We start from the raw sequence: 27,592 nt of genomic DNA, 5'->3' as shown, positions 1-27,592 counted from the left end.
GAATTACTGCTGGATTGGGCACTATGGGGCAACAAGGCACGATAATCTTATTAATCTTTCTTAAATCTTGAACTATCCTGTATTTCCCACGAGGTTTCTTAATGCCAATTATAGGTGAATTACAGAGACTGCTCATTATTTCTTTCAGAATGCCTTGTTTAATCATTCGATCAATTGCTGCTGCAACACCAGCTTTGACGTCAGGATTAATTTTGTATTGTAGTGTGTTTGGGTAAACTGCACCTTCCTTCAGTCACCTTCACTGGGTCTACATTTGCCATTAACCCTACTTCTTTTCCTGTAACGTCCCACACATCGGGAATTATGGTTGCTTTTAATTCATCTGGTAAATCGTCTTCTGACATTATGGAATACATCTCGTCTACCTCTGTGCCTTGTTTAGCTAACATGATTTTGAAGACGCCGTCTTCCTCTGGGGTCTGAATTGCAACACCGTCCGGTGTGCAAAATATAGTGCAACTAATTTTGCACAATAGGTCTCTTCCTAGTACGTTTACTGAACTAGAGTCGCATACCACAAACTTATGCTTTTCCCTAAAATTGCCAATACGCACCTCCATTGGTTTTGTAATAGGTGTTCTAATCTGTTTATTTGAAACGCCCACTACTTGATTCGCTTCTCCCGAGAGGGGTTGGTTTGGAATGTCTGCTGTTCTCACAGTAGAACAGGTAGTACCAGTGTCCAACAAAAAGGTAATATCTTTTCCTTCTACTTTACCATCAATGTATGGACCTGACTGATCTACCGGTAAGGAAGCGCCAAGTGCGCACTCCTTTTCCTCCCTCCTCAGGCACCGTCATTGGTCATTGTCGTCCAGATAACTATTCTGTAAAAGAAATTGTGAAGTTACAGAATTTTTCTTACCACTTCCTTCTTGGAATCCGGTGTCCACACTGTGCTTGGCTCTGTTCCCAAAATTTGGCAAAGGGGCAGGTGGCAACTGACTCTGCTGATTTACAACCTGCTGCAGTTGACTGATCACCTCATTCTGCATCTGTGGATTTAAACTTTGATTTGGGCCATTATTATTCTGAATATTTTTACACTTGTTTTTCCAATGCCCCATTTTCCGCACCCATGACAGGGAAACTTCTTCTTTGCCTCCTTTCTACTCATTCATACTCTTTGTTTTCCCTCATTATTTTCATTCTGACCTTGTCCTTTCCCTTGATCCCCTGTCTAACTGTTTAATTTTAGTTCTTGGTTCTCTGCTAATTTCACTTGGGCCCACATTACCTTTTCTTCAAACTTTTTCGTCCATTATCAATGTCATCTCTGCAGTACTTGGCGTACTTGAGAACCTTATCAATCGGTTTTGCTTTGCCAGCTCAACATGTGCTGCTGAATCATCTGAGTAATTTCTGGTCTTTAACCTGCCACAAAGCGATATACAAAATGACCCATACCCTTGTCTCCAATATTCTCAAATCCGCTATACTGCTTGAACACCTGCAATAGACGTTCATAATAAGCATGTACAGTCTCATTTATTTCTTGTGTCGTCCTATCTAGTTTAACTTAATCTGTGTCTTTCGGTGGAATCTTTCCTTTCAAGAAAGTGATTACCTGGTGATATTTCTTCATTACCTCTTCTGAAGTGGCTCCTGTTTTCTCATCTCTTGGGTACTCTTCATTAGGCCAATCAACTGTAATTTTACATTCTGTCCATAAATCAACAGTCACCACTATATCAAATAGACCATCCGAGTCCTTCAACAAAACCTTGAAACCTTCATAAACCTTTCAACTTGTCAGTACCATTCAACTGGATTTTCTCTTAACCTCGGGAAATCATTAGTAAATGACAAAATATCTGGTCCATGGAACATGTACATATCCTCCTCTAGGAACTTCTCTCACTTCCTGTTCTTTCTTTCAATAAAAATTCTGAAGTTGTTCGATTTGCCTGTGCTTCCTCCTTTTTACCTATCCACCTTGATTTCCATTTCTCTAAATCTCCCCATTTTTGCAAAATGTTAATTCCTTAATCTGTAATTTTCTCCCTGACACATTCATGTTTTCCAAATCCTTCTCACCAAATTCTGCTCTATATGGTTTCTGTAGTACCTTTGATTTCCCTATCTCAATTCCCATTTCGAAGGCTAGATCTGTCAGTTTCTCATGTAATATCTTTGTGTTTCTAGTAATACTTCTACAAATAAACAGCAATTCTTCTTCACTGTAGGCATTTAATCGGTCCAGTCCCACATTTCCAGCTATCATCTCTTCCACTCTAAATAAGTAAATATCTAATATCTTTATTGGCTGTTTCGGCTTATCTCTTACCTGCGCCCATCTTTCTATTTCTTCTGGAGATACTAGTGTGGCATTCTTAACTCCTGTTGAAGTTCCTAATCGTATTTCTTTTGAACAACTAGGTGTAACTTTTCGGGGTTTCATTTATCTGTCATCTTATCGGTAAATCCATCAATGATCTTTCCGAATCGCACTCACTGCCTTGATCATCAATTATGATATTTTCTTTTCTAGGCTCCATTATAGGTGTGGTCATGACTGGTGGTTTTGGACAGATCGTTTTATCTCCATACAATGGAACAACCGGACCTATGATCACTGGTATAGTCAGTGCTTCAGAGTGTGTATTCAATTGAGTTATTTTCTGTACTAGTTCTTCTCTATTTTTATTTATTGCTTCTCTTTCCTTCTCGTGAAGTACCCTTCCATTCATTGGCTCAAGTATGACTTGCGGAACCAAAGGTGTTCCCAAAACAGGGCTACTAGGAGTGTTTCTACTGGGTCCTTCCCGGTATGGTGGAGGGTTTCTCTTTAAAATGTCCTCCATGAACTATCTTCTGATTCCCCACAACCTGTCCTTGTCAAATGTCTGGATTTCTCTGTACATTTTCCTCCCGACTGTTCCTCCGTCATTAATACAGGATACAGTCCTTCTGTAACCATTGCTTTTCTCCATTGTTTCATCTGGCTATCTCGTGATTATGCGCATCTGTCTAGGGAAAAATCCTCTTCAACTTCTACTACTTCTAGGTCTGTCGCACTCAAATGCCTGTTTCTCATTCGTCTAAAGCCTCATACTGTGTTAATGTAGGGCTGGGCTCTAATTCATTCATTCGCATTCTTAAATTATGTAGTATCCTCCCATTGAATATTCAATTTTCTGGTAAAGCTAACACTCCATCACTTTTAGTATATTCTATACAATTTTCTAACCATACACAGGTATGATAAAATCTTTCCATCATCATGAATCATGCGGGCATTTTCGGGGGAGGGATAAGAATTCCCTCTCTACTCTTAATGGGTTTATCCTTCTTAAAATAATTCTTAATCTTCTGCATTAAAGACATCTTTCTCTTTTCTCCGTATATTTTAAGTGAAGATCTTTTTATATATTCGTCTCTGGCAAATCCTAAATATCTCCTGTCTGGGCGATTCCCTATTAGTGTTCGATCCTATTTCCACATACAAACTCCACTGGCCAATACTATTATGGCTTCTATTTCTGGCAACCAATGAGATTCTGTCTTACACTTAAGGTTTGACCAATCCCAGCGCGGCTTCTTATTCTTTCAACCAATCAAATTCAAGCTCACACTATTCGTCTAACCAAAACTAGCGTGGCCTTTCTGTGACGTCAGTATCACTCCTTTCTACTGACCCCTCCTTTACAATTTCGCATCAGTTACACGCCTACTGCTTCAACCACTCCCAGTGAGGCCCTCTGTGACGTCAGTGCAACTCCAGCAACTGACCCCTCCTTTACGAAAACCTATTTTCTTACAATTTTCATACAAATTTAATTAATGACGACGTAGAAACATTCGCTACTCTGTCTGCTCCGCTAAAACCAAAGAATAGTGTCTTTCTTTTACTGCGAGTAAACCTTTCCGCTTACTCCTCACACACTACGAGTAAAAACTCTGCCTCTTACTCTTCACTCAAGCTCCGATGAACCTGCTACTCCTTCGGTATTACCCTTTCTAGGTGATATAAGACCAAAGTTTCAACAGTGAACTCTTTTTTTGCTATCAATCACTCACTTTAGACGAAAAATAATCCCTAAATTAGCACTGCCAGCCCTGCATATCTTTTCAGTGCTATTCCAACAGACGAGTAACCTCACTGCAGTGTGGCTTCCATTCACCACCCGCTATTCAATTTTCCTGGGAATTTCCAGACAACCTAAAACTAAATACAAATGGGTTAGTTAATACATAATCAATACCTCAAATGTCGATCTTTTCACCTAACTAGTTAATAAAAACCATAGCACTGCTACCAGAAAAAACGGATCCAGCGGGTTACCAGCTAGAGATGCTCACAATCCACATACTCACCTGGGCTCAAAAACACACATTCACATAAGCTGGTAAAGTGCCACTGGGATCAATTTGGGTGATATGCTTTCAAGTTTAATTTACCTTGACATTTTCTTTAATATATTCCTAAATCAAAAGTACTTTCCTCTGGTCAATGGACCTTCTAGTTAAGCTAGTATAAGGTGAAATGACGTAAAATGAAAATTTTAAATAACCACAGACTCTGGAAGAGTTTAAATGTTTATCTAGTTAAATTCATGTGAGCCAAAGCAAAAATACAATTAAAAACACCGTTTTCCCCAAGGAAGGAAAATCAATTATCAAATGTCAGTAAATTATCTAAACAATATTATTGCAATGACAGTACCTGGAGAGGAGAAAATAAAGCGAGTAGTACACGGACATACTACACATAATTATAGTTACCTAGGATGGTGTGGAAAGCAACTCCTTGGCCAAGGAGCTGGGAAGGGCCCCTGGGACAGTTCAGGTGACAAAGGTTTCAGGACAGGATAGATATGTTAAAATCAAAATAAAATGATTTCACTGTATACCACTTATCTCTACTCTAATCCCATTTACTTAAAATAAATCTCCCTGCATTAGCATTTAGTAAATAGCATTTTTTAGTTTCAGCGAGGCAGATGCTTAGCATGTGAGCCATCAAGAGGCCATATTAAAAGCAAGTGCGCAGATGCAGAAAATTCCCTCCAAGCTTTAGTTCGTCATCATGCATAGATGCAGTTGACGCATGCGCAGTGCAAATTCCCGCGTTAGCAGCCATTTTAAGTTTCTCTCTGGTTACTTGTTAGTAAGACACACATGCAAGCTTCCTCTAAGCTAATTATATGGAATGTGGTGCATATTAGTCTTTACAAACATGATTAATATAGTGTTACAAGTTATTTGAGAGAATTGCTTCCGAGCAAGTTTTTTATACGAGTCCTTGCTCCATCAGTTGCAGGAGACGGGCAGGCTGCTTCACTCACTAAGGTGGTGTTTGAGGCAGAAGATTAGTTAGCATGACTGAAAGGAGATTTCTCTCTTCTTGGTGACCCATAAATCTGACTGTGAACAACTGCAAAGGGCTGAATTGCTGGAGCATTTGTTTGCTTGGTTGTCAGTGGAAAGTCAATTAAGCCTGGTCAATAATTGTCCTTTATATCCTTACACTTCCTTATTTTTAAATTCTGTTCAGCATTTCATGAGTGAAAAGTATTTGTAAAATAAAACGTGCTATTTATAAAGCTTGAAAATGTTGAATTCAATGCATGGTTCTGAAATACATTCAGGCACATTGGTTTTGCCACTGCTTGTTTCAGACAAGCTAAAGATCAAAACGACATAGAGCAATGTTACAGCAACACTGGTAGCACAACAGTCTACCAGAAACACAAATCCTTTTCAGCTGTTTGTTTTTAGGTCCTTTGCCAGCTGTTTGTTTTTAGGTCTCGCCTAGCGACGCAGCGCATGCGTTGCTCGCCTTGGCGAGATCTGTTGTCGTCGGTTTTGGTAGCGAAAAGGTACAGGAGATGTGCATGTGCCCGGACAGGCGTGCGTGCACGCACACACCCAGACAGGCGATGTGCACTCATACGGCTCACGCATTCAGCACAATGCGCGCACGGTGCCTAAAACATGAATGTCACCTTCTGCAATACAGCTTGTGCTCATGTAAAGCGCTTCAGTAGCTTGGGGTGGAGTTTGCTCTATACAATTAAGGATTTTGTGGCCCTGGAAAAGCATATTTTAGGGTACCTGTTTGGAAAACCTTTGTTTTTATCGTCTATCTCGTGCCAATTCACGCTTGCAGGAAAACAATACTGAATTATATGTCAAATTATCAGAAACGGGGGTCACACAAAAGCAGCCATGCTTTGCCTTGACTGGGACCCCAGATGCCATAAAATGGCAATAGGTAAAAGAGAGTCCTGGCGAGATAGAAAAATACAGCTGAGGTGGAGAGACAACTCACTTTCCCTGGGGGTCTGAAGAGAGGGGCGCGTGCCTCACGCGCGGGGCCGTACTTGTGCAACATTCAACAGCATGGAAAGGGAAGACGGCGGCCATGAGAGGTCCAGCTTTGTATTGAACATCACAAGCACCTCACAGAGAAAACCAAGAGCGAAGTAATATACATGCACCTGTGAAAACACAACTATACACTCGGAAGCGACAACAAAATACACAGACACAACCCAATACACACAGGCACAGACACACAAAATAGCTTAGGCTACAGCACATTATATAATGCACTAGTTAATTTCCTTTCAAGTTAGAAAAACACCCACGTCATGAAAAGGAAACTTACCAATAATAATTTCAGATTTTTAAGTGTGCTGTAGGCCTTCTCTTTTCAAACGTATGTTTCGTTTTTTGCGTAATCATTTTTTTTGTGGTTGTGGTGGAAACATTTTTTGGGGTAAAAGAAGCTTTCCTTTACTTTCTTTTAATTACCGTGTTTGTAATATAAATAAGTATACCTGCTTATAGGTCTGTGTTGGTAACATCACATGCATCAACTTGTTCACATGATTCAGTTCTCACGTGTGTTTAAGTAAAGTAGCATACTAAAAAGTAATTCCGGACAGACCGGATAATGTAGCGCTGTGGGCTGAGTGCCTGCTAAGACCCCCGCAGTTTGCGACATTGGTGCCAATCCTGCCTTTCATCCTTCTGAAGCTGTTATAGAAATGCCCAGAACCCCTGAGACTGATGGTACGCGCTGTACAGGTGGAAGCTGTGATTAAGGTCTGAGTGGCGGCTCGGGCTGGCTGCGGGCTTGTGCCCCGCGATCACATCCACCTACAAACATACACGTTGGCACAGTCCTGCACACACGTCAGACAGTGGCATTCATCTGCAAACACACATCCAAACATGTTGGCACAGGCAGGCACACACGTCACAGACACTGGCCCCACCTACACAGAGACACACAGAGATACAGGCAGTCGTAAACATTGGCAAACGTATTCACCTAAATATACATACTTCACGCACAGACACACTCTGACTTAAACCCACATATACATGCACACATGGTCACACGCGCGCAAGCGTGAGACGCTAGCACAAGCACTCTTTTTGAGAGCCACTTTCTTGTGTCAGAGCCAAAATACGCACGCCCTCCGTGCACACCCACTTGTGTAAATGAGCGTGCTTCATTTAGGCAATTTGCACCAATCTGCGTAGTCTGTCGTCGGGGAGCGTCTTTATTTTACAATCCTGAATAGAATGTTGAATTGCTGTTCCTTAGAGTGTAATAAGCATGCCTTTCTCTGGAATGATGTAAATGACTTGCACAGAAGTGAGCAAACACCTGTCAATCTCAGCCTGAAAATCAAGTTCCAGCTGGAAGTTTCTGACCGACTTGGACTGCGGGTTTGACCCATAAACGGTGGATGCCATCGAGCTACAGCCTAGTATAGAGCAAGCATTTGCAATGCAATAGGTCTTGAATTTGCGAGATTTTGAGCTATTGGCATTGTAAATGACATTGCTTTTTATTTGTGTTGGTTTTCAAAACAGATAAATAAAAGGAATTGTCATTTACAATGCCAATAGCTTAAACTCTGGCAAATGCGAGACCTACTGCATTGCAATTGCTTGTTAGATCTAAGTTTGAATTCTAAAGTAGTCACCTTTTTTTTTTACGTGCCTGATGGACAAATTGGCATGTGTTGGTTGCTCTTCACACTTTTTCTTATGTCCTGTTTTCTGGAAAGCTTCTTTTGAACTGCTGCAGTGCCCAGTCAGTAGGGTTGGCAGAGTGGGGAAGTTTAAGCTATTTTGCAATAAAGTAAGGGCCAATGCATAGGTAAAACTTTACTTTGTCCTCACAGCTAATGCATAAAATTAATTTTGCAAAGTGCTCTATTTCTTTCATAAGGCACAAAATACTGCTGGATTTTGGTCTGAACAAGTAGTTTGTGGATTGATATTCCACTGCCTGAAGATACGATGGGTTGAGTAGGGAAAGATATTTTGAGTATTAAGTATTTCGACTCTCAACTTAAAAATGTTAATTGCTCCTGTAATGACACTTTAAAAAGTGCGCACCGTGAACACTTCCCCCAGAAGTTGAGGGGTTGCACATAGTAGTATTAATAAACGGTCACTTTAGACAATGTAAAATAAAATGGAATGCTATTTTAATTAATCAAGTAAGGATGAAGATGATTTAGTTTATATTAAAATGTTGATCAGTTTACCACGGTAGATAGGAATAATGCTGTGATCATTTTGTACGTACAGATGAGGCAACAGAAAGCAGTTCTATGTATGGCTGTTAGAATACTGTAAATTAGCACATGAACATACTTATAACAATCTCTTTTGTCAAATTAAACAAACTGTACACTTGCATTGTTAGAAGAGGCAGCTGTATTATCAAAACCTGGATTACATGTGGTGAAAGTAGCGCATTGGTGAGAGAGAGAGCGCAAAATATTTCAATCTTAGAAAGAGTGGAGCATATTGTGTTTCTAAATTCAAGCATTTTGTCCTTTCTGATCTTAGTAGACATTAGTGCCATTATAGACACTGCTTGGCAGTGCAAGGCTTCACTTACCTAATGGAGATCTTTGTGCCTTCATAAACATAACCTAATCATGACGCGTATTTGTAAAGCGCACTTTCACCCAGAAGGGTATCTTGGTGCTGAATGACACATGTTTATTGTTACCCAACTCCATGTTACTCATTTTATCGAATTCAGAAGGATGAATGGCTGAGTGGACCAGCCAAGATTTGAACCTGTGACCATGAGGTCGAACACAAGCCCCCTACAGTGGACGCATTAGTCCACTGAGCCACCAGACCAGTCTATTCAGTGCAGCCATCACCACAGCATTGTCACTTTAATTTGCTTGCATCTCATTCATTAGGTGTGTAGCCTTTCCTTCCTCTTCTTGGGCATTGACGCAATACTATTTATGTCCACTGCTTTTTTTTTTTCCAGTTGCTACATATATCTTTTTGTTTGACCACTTTATGGGAGTGCATGTCTTTTCCTGTTGTCTCTTGTGTGCTTCTCTCCTCACCTTTGATGCACTCAGTTTTCTTTCTTGCCTATGTGCTTCTGCCCTACCCACCTGCATTGGGTCTCACCTGTGTGCTTTCCCACTGCCAGCTCCATATTGCTGTCTTTCACCTGCTTAATCCCCTCACAACCTCGTATTGCGTCTCCCAGGCCCCCACTTGTTGATTCTGCCACCTGTGTTGTTCCTCCCTCCAGGTTTTAAAATCCGTCACTCCCACACAAGCCCTACTTGTTGCTTCCACTCCTCGTCCCCTGTGTTGCTCCTTCGCTACCTGCACCCTCACTAGTTGCGTCTGACTCCTTGTTACTTCCGCCCGTGTAATTCTTTCACCCACTTTAAAAACCCACTCCCATATTTGCCCCTGTGTAGCTTCCACCTTTCGTACCCTGTGTTGCCTCCCCCACCCACTTAAAAAAAATACTTTCCCACTTTTTTTTCCTTTTTAGTTACCATTCCAACTCCGATCGGTTACTAATAAGGGGGTAAAAAAGTGGCAGTGTTATTTTGTAGGCACATTTGTGATGCACATGTCTTCAAAATGACGAGGCCGGCTGGGTCAAAAGCTTTTTTATTTCTAAACTCTTTAGCCATGCCGCACAGCATCCGGGATCCTGTTCCTCGACGCTAAAACCATTGGTAAAGCCAATATGTTTCTAAGGTGAAACTTATTGGCTTTCCCAGTGCTTGTTATTTTTCATGTTTGGGACCGTCACACTTTTCCTGACAGTCCTGAGCAGGGAGAAATTGTGTTTGAACTCCTCTATCTTAAAGAGAGCAGATGATCAGACATCCGTTGTCCTATGGCCCATTATCCAATCAGTAGTTTCCTCCAGGGATGCTAGTGGAGACTCCACCGATGGAAACAGTGTTTCACTCAGCTCATGATAGTGAGTGGACTAGCAGTTTTGCGGAGATGGTACTCTGCCAAACTATTATTTAAGCCCTTCATCTTAGTGTCAACAGCAGTGCTTGAATAGTCAAATCTATAACCAGTTAATCAGGTTAAAAATATTAATATATTTGCAAATTCTTTGAGAGGTTACAAATGTTGCTCCAAGAACATTTGCTCTAGAGTCTTAAAGTATTTTGATTTTCTTTGACTTGGTTGCCACAAAGTCTAGATTTATGCTTGTGAAATTTATGGATTCAAAAAGATTTCTATGTTTTTAGACAAGTTATAGAATTGGGATCCACCATGGATAAAATAAGCAGGGTATTAGTAACCACATTAATCGATCCACCTTTACAGATGGGCATGTGGATAACTTTGTTACCGTATGTGGTCAAACTAAAGAAAAATATTCGGCAAACATTACTCTATAGGGAAGATGTGTCAAAGATATGCAAATCAAAAAGTTATGTCAATCTTTATTACATTTTTGATTTGGATTGGAAAAGTAATATCTATGGCTTGTGTGAAACCTTGACCTCTTGGTCCAAGGCCAGCACTCTCCCCAGCAGCTCCGCCTTATAGCCGGACTGTTCCAGCACAGAGCCCTTCTCCCAGCAGGGTTCGAGCCGGGCCGCTGGTTCAACTTTGCCTGCAGTCCGTTCCAGTGGTATTTCTCCTTGTTTTGCCCTGAATTGCTTCCTCACTGTTTGCTCATTGAGTTCCTCTGTTTGCTGTATTTACTGTGTTTTCTTTTCACCCGCTTTCTTGGTCATACCTTTCCCACTGCTGCTGCCCCTGCAGCCCCGCCCCATGATTGAGCCCCACTCCCTGATTCAGCCTCGCTCTCGCCTCCCTACCTCTGCTCCCGCCCCCCTCCACTACTAAATGGCGACCGCTGTGCGGTCGCGCAGCGGGCAGACCGAAGGCAAGCCTGTCTGTGCCTGTCCGCGACCCGACCAGCGCCAGGAACCCTGGTTCTCCTGGACCCCACCGCTACGACTCAACCACCCTCCACACACTCAACCCCGGAAGACACGCTGACTGCGCAAGATCCTCGCCGAACACCACCCATTGGCAGTTCTCATGCAGACCCTGCCGCAGATCCTTCACCATCGACAAAGCTCCCATGGCCGCCGAAGGCCCGCCTGATGCACGCACCACCGAAACCCTGACTTACTTCCTTCTCAACGTGCGCTCCCTGCACCGACTCGCCGTAGAAATCTGGGACCTGATCGATACACTCTCGCCTGACATCGCTTTCTTCACTTAAACCCTGGACCAACTCCACCTCTGGCCCCGACATCGCCACTGCCATCCCCGACGGCTACAAGATCCAGAGAAAGGACCGCCCGCACTGCCCAGGAGGAGGACTCTCCATCGCACCCAAGACCCCCCTCCAACTCTTTACCCCCAGCATGAGTGACCCCCAGTCCAACACAGAACACCTCCACTTCCAGATCCAGACCAGCTCCAAGACCACGCTACGCTGCACCCTCATCTACAGACTGCCAGGACCTTGCACCCAGCATGCAACTATCATCGCCGAGCTTGCCGCACCCCATGCCATCACCTCCACGGACTACATTCTACTCTGGGACCCTTACATTCTACTCTGGGACCTGAACTTCCACCTCGACAACTGCAACGACCCCCAACTCAATCACTCTCCTCATCAACCTAGGAATGAAGCAGCTCGTCAACACGCCCACCCACAGAGCTGGTCACACCCTCGAACCCCATCTCTGCGGGAGGATCAGACATCCGCTTCAGCCATACCACCCATCCCCTTTGGACTGACCACCACTGCGTCCACTTCACCTTCAACACCACCACCGCACCCGCGCCAGCCACGATGGAACTGGAGCAAGGTCACAGAGGAACACCCCAACACCACTGTTAGATTTGGGGGTCTCTAGTTGGCAGAGGTAGACCAAATAGGGACCCTTGCCTGCTCACCCCCTTGGTAGCTTGGCACAAGCAGGCAGGCTTATCTCAAAGGCAGTGTGTAAAGCATTTGTGAACACATGCACTAATACAGTGACAACACTACAGATGGACTCCAGACCTGTTGTATTATAAAAATAAGTATTTTTATATATAGACTTATCACAAGACCAACGACTAAAATCCACAATACTGTACTCAAAAATAGACTTTAAATTGTAGGAAATAGCTCTGTTCTCTTAAGATTGTAAATGCGACACTTTTCTCTCAAAGTACCTTGGCTGTGGAACGCAAAGCAAACCAAAGGGGCGCAGGGAAGGTGATGCGGCGATTCCTTACACGCAAGAATGGTGATGCGTTGTTTTCTTTCTTCTGGGGAGGTGATGCGTCGGTTCCTTACTGCAGCACAGGGGAGGTGATGCGTCCGTTTAGGGACTGGGAAGTGGGTGCACTTGCCAAGTCAACCTGGCAATACCAGACTGCACACAGGCTCTGCAATGGCAGGCCTGAGACACACTTTACAAGCTGCTCCGGTGGGTGGCACAATCCGTGCTGCAAGCCCACCAGCAGCATTTGATTTACACACCCTGGGCACACGCAGTGCACTTGACTAGGGTCTGACAGGTAAACCAAATAAGCCAATCATGGAGTCACTAATCCAATACATGAATTTACAATAGAGAGCATATGCACTTTAGCACTGATCAGCAGTGGTAAAGTGCCCAGAGTCCTAAAACATCCAACAACAGGTCAGACAAAATACAGGAGGAAGGCAAAAAGTTCAGGGATGGCCCTGCAAAAAGGGCCAAGTCCAACAACCACCCTCCGTCAAAATCCCCCTGTCGTCACGACCGACACACATACCGCAGCCAGGGAATTCCACCGATGGGTGTCCAGCTCTGCGGACAAGCTCGCACCTCTCCACCTCCCCGCCAAACAACGCCCTCTGAAGGCAGCCAGGTTCACCACAGAACTTCAAGAAGCCAGACGCTCCTGCAGACGCCTTGAGAAAACCTGGCGAAACCAGAAAATCACAGAAGCGCTGAACAACCCCAATAGCGCCCTGAAGGAATACCACCAGCGCATAAGAGACACCAAACAAACCTTCATAAGAGACAAAGTCCAGACCAACGCGACCAATGCCAAGGAACTGTTCAACGTCTACAGCAGTTCGCAAAACCCACCTGCGTAGCCACAGACGTCACACCTTCCCAGGAACTGTGCGACAAGCTCAGCTCCTACTTCCATCGGAAGATCAAGGCCCTCTACGCCCACTTCAGTGGAGAGCCCCCGGACACCATCCCCCTACCCACCGCCGCAGACAAGCCAACCATCACGTCCTGGGATCCCGCTACCTTCAAATTCATCACCGCGACCATGAAGAAAACACACTCGGGAGCACCAACGGACCACTGCCCACCGCACATACTCCACAGGGCCGTCGCAGTCATCGCACCCGAACTAGGACGTACCATTGGATCCGGCATCTGCCCAGACTGGAAACGGGCGGAGGTGAAACCCCTCCTCAAGAAACCAACAGCCGACCCAACGGACCTGAAAAACTACCGGCCTATCTCTCTCCTCCCCCTTTGCAGCCACAGCCACCGAGAGACTCGTAAACGCCCAGCTGACTGCCTTCATCGAAGAGAACTCCATCCTAGACGCCTCCCAGTCTGGATTCCGTAGCAACCAAAGCACCGAGACGCCCTCCTCGCTGCCACTGACATCCGCATGCTACTGGACCAGAGACACACTGCGGCCCTCATCCTTCTAGACCTCTCCGCAGCCTTTGACAGTCTCACATCGCACGCTCGCTGCCAGACTTAACACGGGTATACAAGGAGCCGCCCTCGACTGGATCCAATCCTTCTTCGCCGGCAGATCCTAGAGGATTTGACTCCCTTCCTCTCCGAACCCACGGAAATCAACTGCGGAGTACCCCAGGGATCATCTCTCAGCCCCACGCTCTTCAACATCTACATGGCCCCCCTCGCCGCCATCATCAGACAGCATGGGCTCAGCATCGTATCCTACGCCGATGACACACAGCTCATCCTCTCACTCATGAAGAATCCCGAAGACACCAGCCTTTGCTTCCAGGAAGAAATGAAGAACGTGGCAGCCTGGATGAAAGACAGCTGCCTGAAGCTCAACTCAGAGAAGAGACAGGTCCTCATCCTCGGACCCTGCACCGCCGCCTGGGACAACACCTGGTGGCCCTCTGCCCTCGGGAGTGCACCCACCCCTACAGACCACGCTCGGAACCTTGGCATCATCCTCGACTCCTCCCTCTCCAGAACCGCCAGATCAATGCTGTCCCTTCCACTAGTTTCAACTGCCTTCGCATCCTACGTGAGACCTTTTCAATGGATCCACCCCAACTACAGAAGGACTGTCACCCACGCACTCCTAACCAGCAGACTGGACTACGGCAACGCCCTCTACGCCGGAATCAACAGAACTCTTCTACACAAACTCCAAACCATCCAGAACACCGCAGCTGGACTCGTCCTCTGGACTCCGCGCCACGAGCGCATAACCCAACACCTATGCAGCCTCCACTGGCTCCCCGTCGAGAAGGGGGTCACCTTCAAACTCCTCACCCACGCCTACAAAGCCCTCAACAACATCGGACCCAAATACCTCAATGTGAGAGTATCCTTCGATGTACCCAAGAGGAACCGCCGACCTCACCCTGGCAGAGGTCACCCGCATCCGCAGAAACAAAGCCAGAGGGAGAGCCTTCTACTGCAGCGCAGTCCAGACCTGGAACGAGCTCCCTGTGAACATCCGACGCTCCCGACCCTGCACACGTTCAGGCAGGACATCAAGACCAGGCTCTTTGAATGATCCGGAGCTGCTTCCCCCCCACCCCCAGCGTCTTGACACCCTCACGGGTGAGTAGCGCGCTATACAAACCCCTGATTGATTAATTTTCATTGTGTGTGACCGAAACGTCAATGCTTGGATTTTGTTTCCAAACTACTCTTTTCTGCATCTTGGTTCTTGCACTTAATCTGTCTAAATAGGGTAGTTTTATCTTGTTCTACTATCATTGACCGCATGATCTTGGAAATCATCTTCTTCATTAAATTTAGTTGATTATATACGCATGTTTTCTCACTGGAACTTTGTGCTGTCATGCTTTCCAGTGGGAAAGTGTCAAAGTTTCTTCAGCAGCATGGAATCCTCTTCTATTTTTCTCTAGTACTTACATGCTATTTATTTTTCTCTCCTTAAATTACCGTAGGATGGAGGGTTGTTTACTCTGTTTTTGAGCTTCAGATTCATATTCTTCCTAAAAGCTTATCTGGCTACTCTGACTAATAAGCAAAAGGCACAACATTGATGGACAGAATGCAGACCAAATCAAAACATTCACCCCAGTCAAGAGATCTGGGTTAGAACCATCATTCTTTTGCTCACCAAGCCACCCCAGTTTAGACCGGGCCATATGCAAATCAGTCTTGACCCTGTGCCTCATGGCAACAGTCCAGCCCAAACTGCCAAGCCAGGTCCTCCCTGGACCGGAAACAAGCATCGTAGGACCGGTTTCGGGGTTTCAACCCTCTTCAGCCAGGATAGCTTGATTCCAGTGGCACAGTGAGCCCAGGACCCACGTCTGGGCATACCTGTTGCACTTTGGGCGAGAAGGGCAAAAGACACAAAATTGATGGACAGAATGCAGAACAAATCAAAACATTCACCCCAGTCAAGAGATCTGGTTTAAAACCATCATTCTTTTGCTCCCCATGCCACCCCAGTTTAGACCTGGCCATTTGCAAATCAGTCTTGACCCTGTGCCTCATGGAAACAGCCCAGCCCGAACAGCCAAGCCAGGTCCACCAGTTACAAAGGATCTGTTTCAAACTGGACCCCATTCTTTGAGTCGGCATGTTGCAATATATCTCATTTTCTTGTATAACTGGACGTCTTCCCTTATGGCTTTTACTGTGTAGCATGGAAACAAAGCAAATCTATGCTCATTTTACAGCTTCCAAAGTGATTTTTTTATTTTTGTTTAAATATAAGGCACCGTATGTGGCTGTCATGTTAAGTTTACCTAAGCTCAAGCAATCTGCAAACTTTATAGCTACTCCTTGAAGGCTTTATATGTTTTTTTCTTTTTAGGCTATCTCAGGTCTGCCAAAAAACACGTAACCAGGTTGCACAATGTATCAAAACTGTCTTCTCCCGTTAGCACATTGACTGCCCTTGAGAATAACCTCTGTTTCGTATTCTGGCCACTTTCACTGTTCTCTTTCCAGTTTCATTCAGAACCCTGCAAACAATTTCTGCAAATATGTCCATTTCAGTTTTTTTTGATATTCCTGTTTTTGTCTGCATTTTTGCAGTGAAGTAGGTGTCTGTGCTGAAATATTACTGTCTACAGTGGAATTTGAGTTGCATGCCACTCTGTCTCCGAGTTAGATGCGCTAATATCTCAAGTACTTGATATGGACCACCATGCATTCACAGTCCATACTGACTTAAACTGTTCCCAAGGCAGGGCACAAATTACCACCTGCTGACCAACTTAGATGTCCTAAAAATAATGCAGGCGTGATCAGTCAGCAATTTGAGGACATCATGATCTTCAAATGCATAGCATCCAAATATGAGCGATGTACTGGGAACTACAAAGTCACCTTCAGGAGCGTGCAGTTGTGAAGAGCACCAGTGTACATTATTGTAGCTGGCCAATAAATCATGGATGTTCCTAGGTTGTTATACATTTGCAGACATTTGGACGAGAGTTTTGTTGCAATGTCTGCTTGTTTACCCAACTCTATACAGGCTGCTTGGTGCGCGTTGCTTGATGGATGGTTACTGCATAATGTCCAAGCAACTTTTCCATGAGCCCCACCACATGGCATTTTAAGTATCCACCAACATCATGGCTACACAAGACTTGTATTGTATTGTATTGTATCGCGTATTTATATAGTGCAAAAAACTGTCACCCAAAGGGTATCCTGGCACTTTGACTTTTTACCAACAACACGCGATGTTACAATATCCAGACAAATTAACCTGACCTAGGAAAAAGATTAATTTTTAATCCTTTCCTAAAGGAGGAAAGATCCCCCGTACTTCTCAGCGACAGAGGTAGGAGTTCCAACATTTGGCTGCCACAAATCTAAAGGACCGTCCGCCCATCCGGGCCCTCAAAACCACCAGTAGATAGGCTGACAATGATCGGAGAGAACGTGCGGGTACATACCACGTGAACATTTCCTGCAGCGGGACAGGGCCTTGCCCATGAAGCGCCTTAAACACCAAACACAGTGCCTTAAAAACGATCCGCTGCAAGGTAGGCAACCAATGAAGGTCCGCCAGCGCCGTGGTGGAAGAATCAGAACGCCGCCGAGAAAGGGCCAACTTAGCAGCCGTATTCTGCACTCGTTGCAGTTTACCCACCAAATTGGCGGGTGCTCCTAACAGCAGTGCGTTGCAATAGTCCAACCTGCTCAATATAATGCCACGCACCACCTCTGGCCGAGCATGGACCGGTAGCAACGGAAGGATTTTCCATGGCATACGGAGCAGCGCCATACAAGTGGCCACAGTCTTGTTTACAAATACGTCTAGCTGAAGATTGGGCCCGAACATCACACCCAGGTTCCGGACGGAACCTGCTGCCAAAGGAGCAACCTGGGAGGAGGTGGGCCAGAAATCAAATGGCAGCGGACGGGGGGCACGATCCATCGAGCAAAGCAGTACCTCTGTTTTGGAGCTATTGAATAGCAGGGAGTTTTGCCTCAACCAATCTGCGGTTGCTGCCATGCAACGATGGAAGGTCTCCAGAGACACCGCGTCCTTACCCTCGATAGAAAAAATAAGCTGCGTGTCATCAGCGTAGTTGATGACCGCAATGCCAAATGATTTAATCAAGCTCACCAAGGGCCGAAGATAAAGATTAAACAGAATGGGGCTGATGGCAGACCCTTGAGGAACACCCTGCCCAACTGCCTTGATATCAGACTGAAACGGTGGCAAGGCTACCACCTGACGTCTGCCCCCAGATAAGAGACCAGCCACTCACGGGCCAAACCCGTCACTCCGATTTCCTCTAGTCTACTGACCAGGATGGCGTGGTTGACCGTATCGAACGCGGCCGACATGTCGAGCAGCACTAAAAAGGCTGCCCGTCCAATGTCGACTCGTGAACGAAGATCGTCCAGGACGGTCACCAAGGCGGACTCAGTACCGTGAGCTGGTCTGAAGCCAAACTGGGTCACGTCCAGACAGATGTTGGTCTCCATAAAACCGGACAGATGTTTAGTGACCAGTTTCTTCAGAATCTTAATGGGAAAAGGGAGCAGCAATATGGGTCTATAATTCGCGGGACAGGTGGGATCCAGTGTTTCTTTCTTCAGCAATGGGGAAACCACCGCGAGTTTCCAACTATCCGGAACTCGAGCCGTGGTAAGGGACTGACAGCAGATAGCATACAGCGGAGGAAAAAGCTCCACTTGGAACAATTTCCAATATTTGTGTGGCAATGGGTCCCGGGGGAGCCAGAGGATACACTGTTGGCCAAAGAACAGAAATCCTCAAAGGACGGGGGTGGAAAGCTGTCCAGCCGTACCTGTCTGCCATCTACCTCTGCGGTCTCTGAATCAGTCACCGGCACGGGAACAGGCACAGGATGAGTGGCAGGCGTGGTCAACAAAGCAAGCTTGCTCAAAATTAGAGCGATCTTATCTTCAAAGGCCTGTGCCAGAGAGTCGCACAGAGCGTGAGAGGCTGGGATGTCATTAGCAGCACAGACAGGTCGAGAAAGGTCTCTAAAGATCTTAAATAAGGTCTGTGATTTATTCGCTACTTGTAGTAGCGACTCCTCGAGAAATCTCACTTTGGCACCCTTAATCTGCGTCTTATAGTCCGTCAGTGCCTGTTTAAAGAGGACTTTATCCGGCTCGAGGTATTGTTTTCTCCAGGTCCGCTCTGCCCGCCTGCATCGAAGTTTCAGCTGCAACAACTCAGCTGTAAACCAAGGCATAGCGATTTTGGACCTATCCCTAATTTTCCGCAGGGGAGCCAATACTTCCAGAGAGTCTAGGATTTTCCGGCTAAGAGACTCGTAGCTCTCATCCACACAATCTCCTAGAAGGATACCCCCTCCCAGCAGAGACGACCGGCAAGATTGTTTCAGTAGCCTCGACCACTGCCTACCAATCTTGGTCATGATACCAGTGCTCCCACTCCTAGATGTCTCCACAGGGAGTGCGATGGAAAAATGGACTAGGGCATGGTCCGTCCAACACTGGGGGAGGATGTCTCGAACAGAAACCTGACTGGCATCTGCAAAGATCAAATCGAGAATATGGTCCTTAATGTGAGTCTGTGAGGACACCAACTGCTGCAGATGAATGTTGCTGCAGGCCTGAACTAGGTCCGGGAAAGCAGACCCTGTAGACCCATCTGGCCGTAAATTGAAGTCTCCCAAAATCAGAATCCTGGCATGGGTATTAAAGATCATAGATGGTATCGATTAGCTCAGGTACTGCTGACAAAGTACTAGCAGGGGGTCGATAACACAACAACCCCGAGTAGAGAGTACCTCCCTGTCCTTTCAGGGAAAAGCCTAATACCGCACAGCCAGAGATAATCTTAGTCTCAAGCTGGGCGAAATCCAAAAACTCCCTATAAATAAGACCCACACCACCTTGTATATGGGCAGATTGCATATTGCTTAGGTAGTCAAGTCAAGTGAGGAAAAAGCTGTTTCCCAAGTTAGCTGAAGAGCTTATTAAGACACAGGTTGGTTAAGTATGGCTTTAGTGATTATATTTTTAAAGTTCGAAGGGTAACTTTATTGGTAAAAAATAAAGGTGTCGATACATAATTCGCATTGTTAAGGTCAAATCAGTACAATAACATGTATTACAATAGAAAAGAACAAATGAATTAGATTTGTAAGTACAAGCACAGAAAATAAAACAATATAGATGAAGCATCATAAAAACCATGTAATAACAAATAAGCTAGGAACATATAAGGGAATCAAGGGGGTTTAAGAACTTCTTGCTGGGATGGTGTCAAATGAAAATGACGACTGGCACACATATCTAAGTACAATGTAACAGGAGACCACAGATCTAGACGTTTCGGAGCCAAATGTAAAGGATAAACAAAAGAGGTGTCTAATCTATGATTATGGCAAACAGCGTACCACCATGCTTTTATAGGAAACTTTTGTGAAATCTTTCCAATTGACAGTAATTTGCTGAAAAGCAACCACAAGCAATAAATCAATTTTAACATTGAGTATAATTTCCTCCCAACAGGATGAGAGACTACCTAGGAAAACATGGGCAATGGAAAAAGAAATGTCGGTTTCAAAAATTAGCTTAACTTGGGACCATACCTGTTCCCAAAAATGGTAATCAGTTGGGCATAAAAATAACATATGTAATAAATCTGCATTTGAAGAAGAACATATCCAGCAATTATCTGGTACATTTGTAAATCTTTTGCTTAGGACATTCGGTGTGAATAAAAGTCTATTATAAACAAAGTAACGTTTGTACTATGTTAGCTGCTCTAGAGGATTTGCGTATTTTAATCCATAAATTGTTCCATAAAGACACTGGCCAAGATACTACTAAATCTCTTTCCCATGCCTCTTCTATTTTAAATTTCTGTCTAGTATTACCTGTGTTCTGTAAATAGCAGAGGCTTTAGGGATGGTTTTTAACAAAACGTGAAGATGTGAGGAAGGTGCGGAAGTGGTGGGAGCGGCAGGAATGGCAGATAACTGAGTGTAGGTATTCATCACTACTTTCTTAAGTGAATTGTATTTATGTATAAATGTGGACGGCAAATTAAATGATTGACTAAGTGAAGAAAAGGGCAAGAAATCTGAATTAGAAAATAACTGATGTATCCATATAAAACCTCTTTGTCGCCAGGTTTTCCAATAAAATGGTTTACTATTGATAGTCAGGGTTTTGTTATGCCATATGGTTGAATTGAGAAAGGAATTGACGGTAACAGGTGGGGGAGGAAGTGTAGGTTCCATGAATTTAGAGGTCAGCTTAATTATGGGAGTGGATACAATCTGTGGTTTGCGTGAGAAAGAAAGGTATTCAGAAAAATAGAAAGGGGCTAGGAAAAGACGCTCAACTGTAGTCCATAAAGGGCAATCATCTGAGGGACTAAGTAACCAAAGAGAAGCTTGACGTAAAAGAAATGCCTTGTGATAGGCTTTGAAGTCAGGAAAATTAACCCCTCCTTCTATTTTAAGTCAAGTCAGCCTGAATAGTGACATTCGGGACTTCTTTTTATTCCATAAGAAGGAAGAGAGAGATGAATTAATTTTCTTTAAGAATTTAATGGGGATAGGCACCGGGATATTAGAGATGACATATAATATTATAGGCGACAACATCATTTTTATAGTATCTAGACGGCCCCACCAGGATAAGTAAAGAGGGTGCCATTTAGCAGTTAAATCCGAAATCTTTTGTATGGTTTTATGCATACATAAAGCTACTGTATCAGATATGGAAGAAGTGATATGGAGACCTAAGTATTTAATGTGATTGGGGCTCCAAGTAAAATTAGAAGTACTAAAATCAGATTTAAAAGTGAATTTATTTAAAGGTAGGATTTCGCACTTATCTTCGTTCAATTTGTATCCAGAGATACGAGAGTAAGCTCGTACTTCTGCTAGAAAGGCAGGAATCGAATCATTGGGTTTCGATATAAAAATCAGAATGTCATCAGCATAAGCCGCAAGTTTAATGTGGGAATTGGGAGTATGAAAGCCATGTAAATTTGGGTTCTGACGTAATTTAGAAAGAAAAGGTTCCAATGCCAAATTAAAAAGGAAAGGGGAAAGAGGGCAACCTTGACGCACTCCTCTCTGTAAATCAAAAAATGGGGAGACCAACCCATTCGCGCAAACAGCCGCCCGAGGGTTAGAGTAGAGAAGAGAAATCGGGGATATAAATTTAGGGACGAAGCCAAACCAATTAAGGGTATGGAACAAATAAGTCCACTCAACTCTATCGAACGCTTTTTCAGCATCTAATGCTATCGCCGCTAGGGAGTAGTTGAGACGAGAGGACTTAGATAAAACATTAAAAAGGAGTCACGTATTATCAGTGATGAATCTACCTTTGACAAATCCAGATTGCTCTTTCCCTAACATCAGGTAAAAAAGAGTCTAATCGAATGGCCAATGCTTTAGCAAAGATTTTATAGTTGATATCGACCAAGGATATGGGCCTATAGTTCTTACAATGTTTAGAATCCTTGCCTGGTTTAGGGATGAGACATATATTTGCTTCTGAGAAAGAGCCTGAGGAACTACCCAGCGTATTGAATGAAATAAGTAGGGAGTGTAACTTGGGCAATAAAAGTGTAGAGAAATGTTGGTAAAATTCTACAGTGAAACCATCCGGTCCTGGGGCTTGGTCTTTTTTAAGATGTTGCAGAGCTGTTAATAATTCTTGACATGTTAAATCTAACTCTAGGGAGGAAAAATCAGGTATACTGTATGTAGATTTCTGGATAGTGGAGAAAAAATTGGAAAGCGAGATATTAGAGGGTTGTATTTCAGAAGTGTATAGTGATTTATAAAAAAGGGAAAACTCATTCAAAATCTCAGCATCTTTAAATTTTAAAACTGAGTATCATAAATATTCAATATTTAACTTACTTTGTTTAACCTTCAAATAGTTGGCCAGTATTTTCTCAGCTTTATTCTTCCCCCCCCCCCCCCCCCCCCCATAAAATGTTGCGCTCGATTTTAACAAATCTATTGATGCATCTTCCATTGACCTTTTATTAAATTGTAATTTGGCACTTATGAGGGTATTGAGACAATCTTTCGAGGCTGAGGTGTAAAAAGTATGTTCCAAACGCTTAATGTCCTGAAGGAGATCTCTAGTGAGTTTACGAAGTTTTCCGTTTTGAGGTAACCAAGCTTATTATGAAATCCCTTGCTGAGGCCTTGAAAGCATCCCATACCATGACAGGAGGCATAGAAGGGGTTTGATTTAATTCAAAGAACTCGTTGGAAAAGTTAATAAAGGAATTAGTAAATTTCGGATCTAAGAGGAGGGCATTATTAAAACGCCATCTTCTAGGACCAACCACCGGGGGAAGGATGTCTAAGCCAATTGAAACTGGGGCATGATCTGACAATAAAATAGGGCCAATCTCAGCACTTGTAAGAGTTTGCGAGATAATGTGTGAGACAAATCTATAGTCAATTCTTGACTGCATGTGGTGAGAAGGGGAATACAAAGTATATTCTCTAGTAGTCGGATTGCAAAGACGCCAGGCATCTAAAAGTTTATGTTGGGAGATAGCATGCACAAAGGATTTGTGTACTTTGTTGGGGACAAAGGAGACTTTGGAGTTCCTGTCAAGAAACGGATCAAAAATTTGATTGCAGTCGCTAGCTAAACTAAAATAAGTATTGTTTAGCCAGCGTGGGCCAAAAGGAGGGTATACCACCTGTAGGGGCATAAACATTTAAAAGAGAAACAGGAATCCCCTTCAAAGATGATTTGACACTGACCCATCTACCATCAGTATCTGACTCTTGAGATGTAAGTGAAAATGAAAGGGACTTGCGGCATAGTATCATTACTCCATTACGCCTCCTATCCCCTGGGCAAAAGAGAATCTCTCCTACCCAACCCCTCTTTAACTTTATTGACTCTGGGGCCGAGAGATGAGTTTCTTGCAAAAGAACAATATCGGCATCTAATTTAGCCAAATGAGTCAACACACTCTGCCTCTTGATGGGAGAATGTAAACCCTTAACGTTCCATGTAATCAACTTTAATAACCTAAGTAATGAGGAAGAAAATGAACCAAAATTGTCAAATATAAATCCAATTCAATAAGATAACTATAAAAAGTGTGAAAGAAGGAAAAGAGATTGAAAAGAATAAATGAAATGTTAGAGTGAAATGGGATAAAGATATCAAGCAACCAGGAAAAAGAACAAGAAAAGAAGATAGGAAGGAAGAAAGGAAGTGACCAAGTAGATGGGTAATAAGAAGACAAAAAGGTAAAAGAAATGACTATTGTAATGACCTTAATATCAACATAAGTGAAGATAGAAAGGGATGAGCAAACAAAAGACACCATCAGAAAAAAAGATACGAATCATTGTAACAAAACAGAGAACAAAAAAAACTACAACCAACAAATCAAAAATATGACATGAAGGTAACATACCTACAAAGGGAAGACACAAAAACACGAGAGGGGGGATGAAACCACTTGGAGAAGGCCACAAATCCGGGGGCAGCCAAACGGAGGATCAAGGAGACACCACGATAAGGCATTGTAGAATCTGTGTAGGCGACAAGTGAAAGAATAAGGTCAAATAGATTTTTAAAAAAGAGGAGGTTGGAACAAACAATGAATCAAATATTTATAAAAATAGCATAAACGAAGATGAACTTGGGTGCGAAACAGAATTTTGTAGAAACAGCAAGTAAAATCCATTAGCAAGGATCGGGATATCATAAGAAAAATTGAGGAACCTGTGAAAAGAAAAACTGTTATGTATTGGAAGAAGTCGAGGGTCCAGAAAAATCCATGAGGTTCGTTTTGCAAGAATTAATGAAGCTTTGCAGACGCGTCGGATCTTCGTACGTTGTCGTTCTGTTATTATACGTAACTTTGAAAAGACATGGATGAAAAAGGCCATAACGAGCTCCCATGGCACGTAGATCAGCTTTCATGCCAAGGAAAGCCTTGCGTCTATTTGCAGTAGCTTTAGCGTAGTTCTGCGTGAAGAATAAAGACGAGCCTGACCATGTAATTTTTGGGGAAGCTTTGACCGCAGAAAGAACCTTCAACAGATCAGTGTACTCCAGGAAATATAAAATGACTCCTCTTGGTCTTTGTGGAGACGAAACATGAGATGGAAGACGTCCCAACCGATGAGCTCTTTGGATGGTCAGTAAAGTTCCATCAGGTAAATGAAGAAGCTTAGGAAGGAATGATTTGAAAAAGTTGATTGGGTCAGACCCTTCAAGACCCTCTCCCAGGCCATAAATGCGTAGGTTGTTTAGTCTATTGCGATTTTCAAGATCCTCAACCTGTTTCTGAAGCATGCATACCTGAGAATTTAGTTGAGAGACTGTAACGCAAGATTCTTTTAAAGAAGCAACAGTGCTCTCAACCGCAGAAACCCTCGCATCCATTTGAGACCAATTATCTGTGAGAGTTTGCAATTTAGTGTTAGTCTCTTCCATAAAAGGCCGAAGGGCTCTGATCTCCTCAAGCAGACGCTCCATAGAGACGGGTGAAGCAGACTTAGGCGGTGAGGGAGGGTCTTTTTTAAGGCGTTTAGAGAGAGACTTCCCAGGGGCACCAGAGGGAGAATCCATATTTGTCGCAAGGCACTGAGAGTTAGATGACAGAGTCTTCAAATTTCAAGAATTCAGTAAAAAGTTTGGAATTTTTTATGAAGATGTGCTTTTTGGAAGAAGGAGGACGAGTCAACTTTGTTCTGCCCATATAACGCTGACTGAAAAAAAAAAAACTCCAAAAGATATAGAGAAGTATTTCCTGAGAGGACGTGGTGAAGGTCGCAAAATGGCCGCTCAAATACAAAAGTCACAAAATCCTTATCAAAGGTAACACCAGCAGCAAGTTTCCTGAAGTACTCAAAATGCCAAACGATGGTGCCACAATCCTATAGTGCAGCCAGTGATCAGAGCCATTAACATCAGGAGCCAATTCTCAGTCAGCTATACAAAGAGCAGGGCGCTGTAACTATTAATATATCTGAGGGAGCATCTCAAAATGACTGCCAAACCTCAGCACCTCAGAGCATGCAAAATTTACACAGGAGCGCTGTGTAGTAACAAACCTCAGTGCCATAAAAGGAGAAAAAGCATAGGACAGGAGTGCAACAAGTATTAACATCAGGAGACACTGAAAGCGAGTTATTGTTGTATTTGGAGATAGAGCGCGATCGCGGCAAATTTTCAAAATGGCGGCCGCGGGTGAACGCGACCGATGCGTTGCAAGGTGTGTAAAATAAAGATACTTGCTGAGGAAGTAGAAATACGCCAAAGACACCAACTTTGTCAGCCAGCCTTCATAATTACATGTCTGTCTTCACATTGCCGCGAAACGGGTGAAAAGCGCGATGTCTCCGTAATCCGCCGGAGAGCTTTACCTGCGGACCGCCAGCTCCATTGAGTGTCAAGCCGCTTTAGTGATTATTAATTAGGCAAAGAGACTGCACACCCTGGAAGGCCATAAAAGGTCACTAGGGAAAAGTGAAGCGTTGGAAAGATGGGAGCAGGTTGGGTATGTGAGTGAGCAAGCAGTGGGGTTTTCCAGGTTGGAACAAGGGCTTATTTAGGCTAAGAATTGTATGGTATTTAGAAAGATAGATTGTTTCCTATCCTGTCTTCTGTACACTTCTTTGGGGAGTGAACCTAACTTTTCTGTGAAATTCTTGGTTGATTAAATCTCTTCCTAAATGTGTAATAGCTCTACTGCTCTATATTGCATTGGTTTTGGAGGCTGGGAGAGTAGCTCCAAATGAAGATGTCTGTAGTCTACATATATCACCGTACGTCCAGTGTCTTACTCTTATGGTGTCTTGCATTGTCTTGGTGATTGTCCCCGACTTGGTAGATTGTAGCAGGATTTAGAAACCCTTGAGCAAGCTTAACATGCATCAGAAAGGTTTAAAGTATGTTTTTTTTATCTACTATTTTATTTTGTTGCTCAGTCAAGTGACGCGGTTCAAGAAGGACGTTGGTAATACATTTAATGTAGTAGCAAAACAGAATTGCTTCCAAGCACACTTTCAGGGATCTGATTAGTGCCAACCTAAATCTTCCCTATGGTCCCCTTTTCTTCCTAACTGTGGATAGAATACTATTAATGTAGAAATTTACTATTTCTGATATTGGATGTTTTCAGCAGCAAATATATTACATTTTTTACAACAAAAGCATACCTCTATGTATTCAATGGTACAGAACACCCCATTAAATTACTTATGATTAGATACTAGATTGTAAAAAAAATATACGTTTTGTAATAAAACTAATTCTTTTGTAAAGTGTTGTTCACCATAATTCAAGGAAAGTTCAGCAGTGTAGCATTCTAAATGTTTTGACCATGCACTGTACTAATTGGTGCTTTCCGTGGATTGTATGTAGATATCCCAGTATGTTGGCCAAGAAGACACATTTAAAATTGGATGTTCTTCTTTTTCTAGCCCATCTGGCAAACTTGTCCAGATTGAATATGCGCTAGCCGCTGTAGCTGCAGGAGCCCCTTCCGTGGGAATTAAAGGTAAGTCACTTTTCTTACTTCACATATAAGTTCTGTTGTATGATATTACTAGGGGGGGGGGGGCAGAGTATAAACAAGGACTGGC

General features: G+C 43.6%; 1 protein-coding gene across 1 annotated transcript in view; it reads left to right on the top strand.

Moving 5' to 3' along the window:
* Nucleotides 1-27,592, top strand: part of PSMA2 (proteasome 20S subunit alpha 2) — a 155,307-nt gene that overhangs the window by 33,290 nt on the left and 94,425 nt on the right. The window contains exon 3 of the mRNA XM_085607426.1: nucleotides 27,431-27,507. Coding sequence (XP_085463552.1) covers nucleotides 27,431-27,507 — 77 coding nt within the window. The remainder of the gene's footprint in view (nucleotides 1-27,430; nucleotides 27,508-27,592) is intronic.

This window comes from Triturus cristatus, chromosome 5_2 (assembly GCF_964204655.1).
Source record: "Triturus cristatus chromosome 5_2, aTriCri1.1, whole genome shotgun sequence".
Taxonomy (NCBI): domain Eukaryota; kingdom Metazoa; phylum Chordata; class Amphibia; order Caudata; family Salamandridae; genus Triturus; species Triturus cristatus.
The sequence above is the reverse complement of the archived record's forward strand: the minus strand, read 5'-3'. Positions and strand labels throughout refer to the sequence as shown.